General features: G+C 37.2%; 2 protein-coding genes across 2 annotated transcripts; both read left to right on the top strand.

Annotated features, from left to right (window-relative positions):
• The first annotated feature begins 1,778 nt into the window (after positions 1–1,778).
• On the top strand, positions 1,779–6,247 carry LOC101736899 (survival of motor neuron-related-splicing factor 30). Its single transcript, XM_004930151.5, has 4 exons — positions 1,779–1,992; positions 2,069–2,331; positions 2,452–2,598; positions 3,912–6,247. Exons 1-4 carry the CDS (start codon positions 1,951–1,953, stop codon positions 4,180–4,182), a joined length of 723 nt encoding a protein of 240 aa, XP_004930208.1. The 5' UTR covers positions 1,779–1,950; the 3' UTR covers positions 4,183–6,247.
• Positions 6,248–8,062: 1,815 nt separating this feature from the next.
• LOC134198855 (ATP-dependent DNA helicase pif1-like) lies at positions 8,063–8,674 on the top strand. The gene has a single exon (XM_062668489.1). The coding sequence runs from the start codon at positions 8,063–8,065 to the stop codon at positions 8,672–8,674; it is 612 nt and encodes a 203-aa protein (XP_062524473.1).
• The last annotated feature ends 3,085 nt before the right edge of the window (positions 8,675–11,759 follow it).

The raw sequence follows: 11,759 nt of genomic DNA, 5'->3' as shown, positions 1-11,759 counted from the left end.
GTGAATAGTTAGTGTGCCGAACTGCCGATATCGGGCACGGGGTTCGAATTTTAGCCGTGCTTTGTACATACCAACGAGTTTTCGACGAAACATTATGTTCCTATGGTATCTACCTGTACTGAATACCGACTGTTTTAAACATTAAGAAAAACATTGCGAGGAAGCTTGTAAGACTGTCCTATTTCCAATGCATCATATAGTTGAAACTATAGATGTATAAAATATAACAATTATAGGTACATAGGTAATGAAAATAAAAAAAACTGATTGTAGTTACATACTACTAGTAACATATTATTATATTGGATCACTTTAATACAATTTTATTGTAAAATATAAATAATATTCTTTTATAGTTTGAAATTAATGATTAACTCTTCACACTCATTGTTCATTTATGTGATTGAACGAGAACTGAACGCATCACTATTACTTTAAATATAGCAACATTATTTCACAAAGTGACATTAGCTACTGTCAGCTGGCTTCGTCTAATTAAAAATCCGACTATTACATATTTATATTTATTTTATTTTTAATTTTTTAAATTAAATTGTATACCAATTAATTGCTCCTTCAGGATTTATATTTGTTTTTTTTTCACGACTAAAACCGCGTAGAAAGTTTAGCCATTATAGTTGACGCATGCGCAGTACACATATTTTGCATACATTTATTCAACTAATAAAAATAGTAAATTAAACAAAAAACGAGTAACTTCGAAAGAGAACAAACGTGTTTTATATAAGAACAATCGAAAATGAATATTTACGAGTCATTAAGGATGAAAAATATTAAAAATTGCATTAGAGGGGCTAACTTGTAGGTATATTTTTAATTTTTTTTTTTAAATAAATAAATGCAGAACAAACAATTATTAACAGTGAACAATCATGAACAAATGATGAACAAACGAATTAATAGAAAATAAGTATAAAATAGGAAAAAAATATTTTTTTGAGGGGCTAACTTCATTCACCTGGCTATGTCAGCGTAACCCTAACTTTAGTAGGTGAGCTCACGGGGCTCAAACCTGGTGAAGTAGGTGAGCTCACGGGGCTAGTAGTAGTTTTATTTTTCCAAATGGAAAGGCACAGGTATCATACCACACAGCGTAATCTTTTATATGTATTTTTTATTTTATGAAATATGATACTATGAAATGAATTGAAGTTGATTAATCTATGAAACATGGCATGAAATGAAATGAGATCTCAGTAAAATGGCGGTCATTTACTGAGATTTTTTCAGTGGACTTTTTGGAGGATCCCGAGAAGTTTATGCCATAGATATGATATTTAAATATTTTTTTAAGGGATTTTATGAACTAGTAACAAAGACCTTTAGGTCAAACATTTAAACATAATTTATGCTATACACAGGTTAATTTAATGAAAGTTTATCTCATTTAGTTGGAGTTTGAATATAAATGTAATGGCAGGCAACACTTGACACATGATTACAGATTTTGAATATTAGAATTATTTTAAATGCTTAATAAACAGATGATTGTCTTCTCGTAAGAAAAAGTCAGTACTTTTAATCTAGATATGGTCAAAGCAACATGTAAGAGTTTTACAAAAATATAAAGATAATAATTTTATAATGGTGTAACAGTGTTCAAACTATCTGCAATATAATTATAATGAAGCAGTGTTTTTTTAAATAGCCCCTCATTACCTACAGAACCCAATCCCCTCAAATTTAAACGTCCAACATTTTTCATAAAAATAAGTTTATAAATTAAAATAAGACATGCCTTAAAAGTGTTAGTTACCAGGTCATAAAAATCCTTAAATAAAAAAAAGTTGAGAGCACTGATTGTCAGATTTGTCTGATGTCAAGCAATGACAAGCATTGAAGCAACAGCAGTAAAAAGTTGAAGCGATAAATTATCAAGCAAGCAAATTAAGCATTTGTCGCCTGGTTGATTGAATTTAATATATAACTATGGCCGAAGATCTACGAAATTATACCTTACAATTGCAACAGGTAGGTAATATACATTATACCCAAAATATTTTTGTTTACCAAATATTTTACTCACTCTTGATGGTATTTTTCTTAGGTGGAGGCAGCGTTATTAACGGATCCACATAACGAAGAACTTTTGAAGTTAAAGGCTGATTTAGAAGAAGTAATTGAATTGACACAAGATTTAATTAAGACTCAAGACGGTGATTCAAAAGTCTCTAATATTCATGGTTCTAGTAATAGTGATGATGTTACAGCGTCCCTGTTGGCTGCAGAGGAACGAGATCCTGCAACTAGGCACTATTCTAAATGGATTATTGGCGAAAAATGTTTGGCAAAATGGAGAGCTGATGGAATGTAAGAATTAAAAAATGCTTTATTTCTGGAACTACTGTACACTTTTTACATTACAGTACTTATAAGTTAAACATATTGTATGTGAATTAAACCGATATTATAGTGATCTTAAAATTCTAGGTTTTATGAGGCTCTCATTGAGGAGGTGCTAGAAGACAATTTAAAAGTAAAATTTGATGGATACACAACCTTGGAAGTAGTCTCATTGACTGATATAAAGCCTTTAAATTCAGGAAGTAAAAGACCACATAGTACTGATGAGAGCAAGTAAGTAGAAATAAATCTCCTTGTTTTATATTTCATGAGATACATTATAATGAATACCAAATTGACCCTTGAAATACAACTGTCATCAAATAACAAAAATACTTACAATGTACTTAATAAAATTATAATATTAAATACTTCAATTATATTTATATATATATTATTAATATTCCATTTGAATCTCATGACTACTGTATCATTTGGTCCATGTTGTATAGCTGTGCAGTGAGTTTTACTGTTTTTAGATATAATGTGATTCTTGTCAAGTCTCAATCGTTGTGTTTACTGAGTAAAAAAAGTTATTTTAAAAACATTCAGTTCATGAATAATGTTAGATAGGTTAGAATTAATTCTTTAATAACATTTGCATTTTCGCATTGGCAGTAAACACTGGTTACAAAATTTGTTTAAAATCAGAGTTATTGTGATTTACATTATTTTAATTGAGAATGACAATTTTAACTTGAAGATATGCTTTGTCATTGGTATCATTTAACCTGAAATAAAAATGGAATGGATAAATGAAAATGGAAATGGAAATTTAAATGGATAAATTTTGAATTTACTTGTAATTGTGTAAAATTTATTGGCAGCAGCCTTCTTAGTATTCTTTGTGTTCCGTACCATATTTTATTTTCCCTGATGCTGTAATGTACCAAGCAAGCACTGAAATAATACTTTCATCTACATCATTTTGTAATTTTTGCATGTTCAAAACATATTTAAAGCTACTTTTACAGTATAATCTTGTAATTACTATTTTCATGATCAAAAAATCAGTAGTAAAAAGTATTAAGAAACAACAGAATCAAAGATGAAATGAAAATATTCAATGTGAGATTAAACCGTAATTTCAATTAAAATTGTTATTGTTGTGGAAAATGATTAAATTTGAATATTTGTTTCAGACTTATTGTATGATTAATTTTTTTATTTAATTCTAATAGTATTGTTGTAAATTGTAGAAAGAAATACATTAATTGATGTTTTTCCACTTTATATTTAGTGCTTACTGGAGCCCATAGAAATCACATAATTAAATATAAACATTGACCTTACCACTAGTATATATAAGATAGGAATGATCCATATGAATTAGGAACTTAGGTAGGAAATAAAGATAAAGATAGTACAAGTAGTTCACTGAGTCTGGGGTCATATCTGTATCTGATATCTTTTGTGTGCTTTTTCCCCAACCTATTATGATAAGAGCATAAAAGATAACATCCACTGAAAGTCTAGTGAAGGAGAACTCCACTTTAAAAAAAAACAGATGGAATTTAAATTCACTAATATAATGTTTTTCTTTCCAGACATGGCAAAGGGTATAACAGAGAGTATTTAAAGAAAAAAAAACAGAAGAAACAACAAAGATTCAAACAGATTGAAGAAGAACGAGAATCTGAGAAGAATAAGTGGTTATCATTTCATACTAAGGCTTCTAAAAAACCTGGTGTCAGAACAAAAAGTATATTTGCTTCTCCTGATAATCTGACAGGGAGAGTAGGAATTGGTACTTGTGGTATATCAGGTAAACCAATGACTGAGTATACACCTGGCGAAAAGTGGAAGAAAGGAGGATAAAAGCTTCAAAATAATTATAATTGTATCATTGTTTAGTTTTAATAGTCAACATATAGAAAATGGCAGAATATCGTTAAACTTCATCAAAACATTTATTTACTAGTGCAAAGGTTCAAATCTGGCCAGAGGCTGAACATAAATAATATTGAAAACATATTTCCGGGACTATTCTTCATTTATGAATGCACAGATAAATAAACTTTATTGTTAATTTTGCTGTAACTCTTTACATTAATTTATTTCATCTAATGAAATTATCAGTATGGGTCTCCCGAAATATTTATACCATAACATGGCTTTAGATTTTTAATGCAGAAAATGAGAGCTCATGTTCTACCGATTTTTTTAAAATAATTGAGCAATAAGTTATAGTCTAGATTCCAGAGGATTATACGGCAAGGTAAAAGCATAAAATTATTATTTATCTCAATAGTGGCCCTTAAGACCAGCCTTAGCAACTATCATTTACAATATTTTCTCAATGAAACAATGATGAAATATCCTATTTGTCTGATTTGATATAGAATATAGTCACTTGAAGAGGAAAACGTCTTATCTTGAAAAAATATTGCTGATGATACCCTAAGCCTGTATATAGTTAAGGTAGTCAATAATCGGAGGTGACTTACAACGAAAGATCTAAAGTACTAGATTGTGTCGTAATCAGTGGTAGGGTTGGGATCGCATATTTTTTTCTCTTGTGTTAATACTGCAATTTTCTGTAAATGTTTTACAGTACCAACCTATTGTATTATATGAGCTCTGTTATTGTCTAACGATATTTTGTCGAACTTTTAGACAGGGTGTAAGGAAACGGCTCTTGAAGTTGAACCGGTATAAATTACTTGTTTCTTAACATAAATGAAGAATAAAAAAACTTGGCTAATTACAAAATATAATTATTGTAAATACTGCACAATATAGAACTAATGTGTTCTTGGTAATTGCGTTGAGCCACTCATAGAATGTTGATGGTTGCCGACGCCGGGTGCCTATAATATATGTAAACTATAAGATATATACCTTTTTTTATTTATTGCTTAGGTTGGTGGACGAGTTTACGGCCCACCTGGTGTTAAGCGGTTACCGGAGCCCATAGACATATACATCGTAAATGTGACACCCACCTTGAGATATAAATTCTAAGGTCTCAGTATAGTTACAACGATTGCCCCACCCTTCAAACCGAAACGCATTACTGCTTCACGGCAGAAATAGGCAGGTGGTGGTACCTACCCGCGCGGACTCACAAGAGGTCCTACCACCAGTAATTATGCAAATTATAATTTAGCGGATTTTATTTTTATTACACGATGTTATTCTTTCACAGTGAAAGTCAATCGTGAATATTGTTGAGTACGTATTTCATTAGAAAAATTGGTACCCGCCTGAGATTGCACCGGTATTCGACCGGTGCATCGCTCAACACGAATGCACCGGACGTCTTATCCTTTACGCCACGACGACTTCTAATGTGTTGTGATTGGTATTACAAAAGTGCTACAATAATATTAAAGGTTTTATTTAATTTAGTTTTTTAAAAGGTAAACGAGCATATGGCTAATACTATTGGAAGTTGTCATTGTGGCATGGACATCAGCAATGCTTGGGGCATATCTAAGTTGCTGCCCGTATATAAATAAAAATTTAATACAAATATATCTTAAAGCGAATGAAAAAAAAAACAAGAATGCTATAAAGTTTTTCGAATCAGTTTTTTTGTGTTATAGTGTTAAGAATCGCTTGCATCCCATCTGTGGCCCGGAGCTGTTCCCTCACACCTTGTGATTATATATGTTTGTAGTTTTGTAAAGGCCTAACTCACAAAGGTCAATAACAGTTAATGTGAGATAATTCCTTATAGGAATCCATTTAACTGTAAAACGACAAACTTTGGTTTTACAGCTTAATCACCACATGCCATTGTCGTTGTGTAACAGGTGATTAAGTAAACGATGTTTACGAATAAGCCGGTCATAAATCAGTTATGTGCGTGTCGAATATGACAGTAATACGCGTGTTTATTGAACTGGTAAAGCGGAAATAAAGTTTACATTTTACACAACTAAGTTGTTTTATTAAATCTTGCCTTCTTCCATCGCTTCATGGGTAAACACAGTAATAGAACATCTGCACAATCTTAAATGAGGCTGTTTTCAAGATGTTTGGCTAATGGCATTTTATTAAACGGGTCCTTCTAATGCCCTCCTAATGGTAATTTATTTAACGGGTCCTTACCACGGTTTTCACTTTTGATGAGTACCTACCCTTCATCACGATCACGGGTCCGCCGTCAGACTATCAGTTTATCTGTGATCATACCGCTTGCAACAGCGCCGAAATATCGGGAATTCATTAAAATTGAAAATCGTGGTAAGAAACTATGGTAAATAATAGTGTGCGTAATGTAGATAGTCACGAAAGTTTAAAACAATTCGTAATAAATAGCGTATTTTTTTTTGAAACAATCAATTTTTAAGCGGAATCTGCATGTTTTACATATTTTTTACCGAGAGAAATGGGGTATCTTCCAGGTACCATTATCACTATATAGTCAGCATACCTCTCAGTAGGTATGGACCATTCAACCTCAGAGTGAGAGAGTTGGCAATAAGGCAACAAAGTAGTGGTGGAACAATCCCACCCTGTAGGCATCGTCTTAGTATACTCATTCTATCACCATGTTTGAAATAAAACTTAAAACGCGATTTCCTTTTAGCTTTCCGTTTAGCCTCCTTATATTTGGTCGAGATTTTAAATTTCTACATGATATATGATAGGAAATTGCGTCGTAGCGAATAAATATGTCTTAAGTTTTGTTATCCGCTGTGATTTACTAGATTCCTGAATAGGTACTGCAGAAATTCGTTCTTTTGCCTTCCCTTTTAAGACGACCTCGACAGATGCTAGGTCCCTATTTCAGTCAGGAGATAAAAGGACGGTATCGATGCTATTTTTGTCACAAATGAACAAAATCTTATTATTTTCCGAACAGTTATGATAAATTGTCCCATTACAGTAATAATGTGTAACGATCTAGGGAGTACTTTAGTCCTCTAAATTTCCCCTTATGTATATATAGTTTCTAAATTAGAGCTATGTCAAATTTATTTGCTTTGAGCACACGCCCCAGAAGGGCTTGTTAACGCTAATCTAATATATAAAATTCTCGTGTCACAGTTTTCGTTGCCATACTCCTCCGAAACGGCTTGACCGATTTTGATGAAATTTTTTATGCTTATCCGGTATCTATGAGAATCGGCCAACATCTATTTTTCATCCCCCTAAACGTTAGGGGTAGTCCACCCATAAATATTTTTTTTTAATTTTTAGACAAAATTTTTAATTTCTATTTTTTTATGATACAACATACAAAAATACATACAATCCTCAATTTTCACCCTTCTACGATCAACCCTTATTTTTTAATAGCCATTTTAGTAATTTAATCATTTTTCCTCTCCGGTCGAAAACTGATTAATCGTCATTTAATTAGTTATCCCCGCCAGATGTCTACAGGTGTCACTTCTGACCCAGTAAACAGCACGGAGTAGGGATGTTACCTCTACAGTTTTCGGCTATTATTAGTGTTTATGCTTCAAGCGTAGTAGTTAAACATTTTTAGTTCATCGCCTTGCATGTCAGATGGAAAAAGTACAAAAAAATTCCCTGAAGATTTCACTAACGATACAATCACAAATGTCGACGGATATCCAATATATCGTCGAAGGAATCCAGATAATGGCGGACAATCATTTATTATAAACATCAGCAACACAGACATTGATATTGACAATCGTTGGGTCGTGCCATATGCGCCCCTGCTGAGCAAAACATACAGTGACATGGCGGTGTTTAGAGTGGAAAATATGAATGTACCATGGCACACAAACATTCGCTTGAGGCGTTGAACAGGATATTGAAAGATATTAAAAATAACGACAAACTATTTGGTGGCACTCTGTTAGTCCTTTCAGGTGACTTCAGACAAACACTTCCCGTCATTCCACGTTCAACATACGCTGATGAAATCAACGCCTGCTTAAAATCATCGACATTGTGGCGTAATGTTGAAATAGTACAGCTGAAAGTAAATATGCGCGTTCAAATGCTTCAAGATCCATCCGCTGAAACAGTCTCTAAACAACTCTTAGATATCGGTGATGGAAAAGTCACTATAGCTGAAACTGGATACATAAAATTAGCGAATGATTTCTGCACTATCATTGATTCGCAAGATGCTCTCATTGAACAAATATTTCCCGATGTACACACGAATTACATAAATCTCGAGTGGCTTGCAGAAAGAGCAATGTTAGCTGCAAAAAATGTGGACGTTGACATTTTAAATCTGAAGATACAACAGTTATTGCCAGGGGACTTTGTATCATATAGATCTATTGATACAGTTTGCGATGGCACTGAAGCTGTAAATTTTCCAACAGAGTTTTCCAGTGAACTCACTGGATTGGCCAGGCATGCCACCACATAACTTACAATTGAAGGTTGGATCTCCAATTATTTTGCTTCGTAATTTGAACCCGCCACGGCTACGCAACGGTACGCGATTAGTCATTTTCATCATTCAAAAAAATAATGAAAAACGTTATCGAAGGCACCATTTTAAATGGCAAGTTTCGAGGTGAAAATATATTGATACCACGAATACCTATTATACCCACAGATGTGCCAATTCAATTTAAGCGGGCTAACAAAAAAATATTTTTTTTTTTTTTTTATGATTGAAAGTTTACTGGTGGCCCGAAGGCCTTTCCAGTTTCACCAGGACAGGTGGGCGAGCAAAGGCTCAGCCAAGAGGGGTGGGATTTGCTAACAACTGCCCGAGCGCCTCCGAAGGAGACCTAACAACTCAAGAGCAATTGTTTCGCGAATGAATCTACTACCGGATCGGAATCGCGACCCGCTGAGAAGATCCGGCGAGAAACTCAGCGGGCTGATGCATGGGTTAGGTTGCACGTCGACCTCTTTGTCGAGTTCGACGAGTACGGTTACCGGGGTCCCTAAGCCTGCCCCTAGTATTAGAGCTGAAGGCATCTAATGCAAAGGTTATTGGATCTGATGGATCCGTAAGGACGTGTCTAGGGCGTCGACGGTGATTGGCTCCTGCATGATCAGGATTCGGGGAGTAGTCAGCGGCGGCAACGATAAGGCGATTATCATGACGCATAGCCTTATCGAAGTATCGTTCCGACGCTGACTTCATGTATTTCCGAATTGATTCGAGGCCCAGGTCGTCGTGTAGGTCAACGTTCCTCACGAACCACGGAGCCCCGACAGCTAACCTGCAAAAGCGGGATTGTAGGGATTGGAGGGTGTCTATGTGTGTGCGGGCCGCGTGAGCGAACACCACACTCGCGTAAGTCATGACGGGCCTTATGCAAGTTTTGTAAAGTGTCACCTTGTTCCGAAGGGACATTTTACTCCGCTTACAGATCATGGGGTAGAGTCTACCGAGAATAAACGCGGCACGGTCACGGACTGATTTTATATGCGGGCGGAATGTCATCGATGCATCCAGGGTAACGCCCAGGTACTTGACCTTCCTGGCCCAGGGTATGGGTTGTCTAAAGAGAGTAATCGGGGGTGTGAGATTCCTCCTCCTAATCCGGGAGGAAATCCGTGTGGAGCTTCCTCTCTGAAATAGCACCGCAGTACTTTTCGCTGGGTTGATGTCTATGCGCCATTTTCGGAACCACTGTCCTAGGGCTAGGGCTGCGCTCTGAAGCTTCTTCGCGATTAGGGACTTATTTCTACTAGAATAGTAAACAGTCGTGTCGTCGGCGAATAAAGCTAAATGGGTCGGCGGCGACCGGGGAATATCGTTGACGAATAAGCTAAATAGGAGGGGTGAGAGGACAGAGCCTTGCGGGACTCCAGCTGTGAGAGGTCGTGGGGAGGAGCGGGTTCCCTCGACTCGATATCGAAAAGAGCGGTTCGACAAGAAGTCCCGTATGATGAGCACGAGACTATCCGGCACGCCCATGTTGAATAGTTTGAAAATCAAACCATTGTGCCAGACTTTGTCGAACGCTTTTGCGACGTCGAAGAAGAGAGCTCCCGTGTATAACGGTTTTGGTCGATTAAGCCCCACAAGAATGTGCTCCGTGAGGCGGTGCACCTGTTGAACGCATGAGTGATTTGTACGGAATCCGAATTGTTCATCGATAAGAATGCCCTTGGATGAGACGAAGTCTCTGAGGCGTTTGTAGAGCAGACGCTCATACAGTTTGCCTAGAGACATGAGGAGGCTAATCGGGCGGTAGCTCGTCGGATGATTTTTTGGTTTACCGGGTTTATGTATGCCGATAACGTCCGCTTCTTTCCACACCGCGGGAAAGATACAGTTCGCCATAGCGGCATTGAAAATAGATGCCAACATCACGATGAGTTGGACGGGTAGAAGTTTAATAACGCGGTTGGATATACCGTCGGAACCGGGAGCCTTGCGAGGACGTAGGTCTTTGATCAAGTCTTTAACTTCCATCGGGGTGACGGGTGGTAACGCATCAGAGGGTGGCAAGGAGGCTCTGCGTTCTACCTCACTGTCTACTAATTCTACATGAACAGGGTCCACGGATTGAGTGCTGGGCGTGCACTGGGTTTGCAATGTATCGGCCAGCAGCTCTGCTTTTTCGTCATCATCGAACGCCGCGAGTCGGCCTGAGGGGCCTACGAGGGGGGGCATAGTTACTACCGTATCCGATTTGAGAGTACGAGCTAAGCGGTAGTAAGACCTTTGGGAGGGCGCGAGTCCTTCTAAGAAATCAGACCATCTGGCATCTCGGACTTCGGCGATGCGAGACTTTACGTCGCGTTGTAGGGCACGCATTCGAATACGATTTTCCGCGGTAGGATACCTGTCGTAGGCGCGTATCGAGGCGTTCTTAGCTCTAAGAAGTTCCCTAATATCGTCGGACAATTTGAAGCGGTGAAGGAAGTCCTCCGCTACAACTTGTTTCGATGACCTATCTAATGTCGAGGTGATGTGTGACGTTAAGATGTCTATGGCTTCAGCGGTATCCTGAGGAGACGGGATAGAGTCCGGGTTAAACGGGAGCGATGGTGGATCAGATTCAGCCAGGCTGATGCCCAGCGTGTGCCAATCCACCACAGTCCTCGTGACGGGAACGGAATCGGGAGCGCGACCGAGCTTCATAACGACGGGACGGTGGTCTGAATCTAACTCTGAAACTACTTCGATCGAGTGTAAGCGCAGAGTTACGTTTTTTAATAACGCTATGTCCAGTATATCCGGGCGATGCGCGATATTTTTTTTTTTTTTTTTTTTTTTTTTATTGCTTAGATGGGTGGACGAGCTCACAGCCCACCTGATGTTAAGTGGTTACTGGAGCCCATAGACATCCACAACGTAAATGCGCCACCCACCTTGAGATACAAGTTCTAAGGTCTCAAGTATAGTAACGACGGCTGCCCCACCCTTCAAACCGAAACGCATTACTGCTTCACGGCAGAAATAGGCAGGGTGGTGGTACCCACCCGCGCGGACTCACAAGAGGTCCTACCACCAGTAATAAAATTTAGCGGGTAGTGAGTCG

Source organism: Bombyx mori, chromosome 5 (assembly GCF_030269925.1).
Source record: "Bombyx mori chromosome 5, ASM3026992v2".
Taxonomy (NCBI): Eukaryota; Metazoa; Arthropoda; class Insecta; order Lepidoptera; family Bombycidae; genus Bombyx; species Bombyx mori.
The sequence above is the reverse complement of the archived record's forward strand: the minus strand, read 5'-3'. Positions and strand labels throughout refer to the sequence as shown.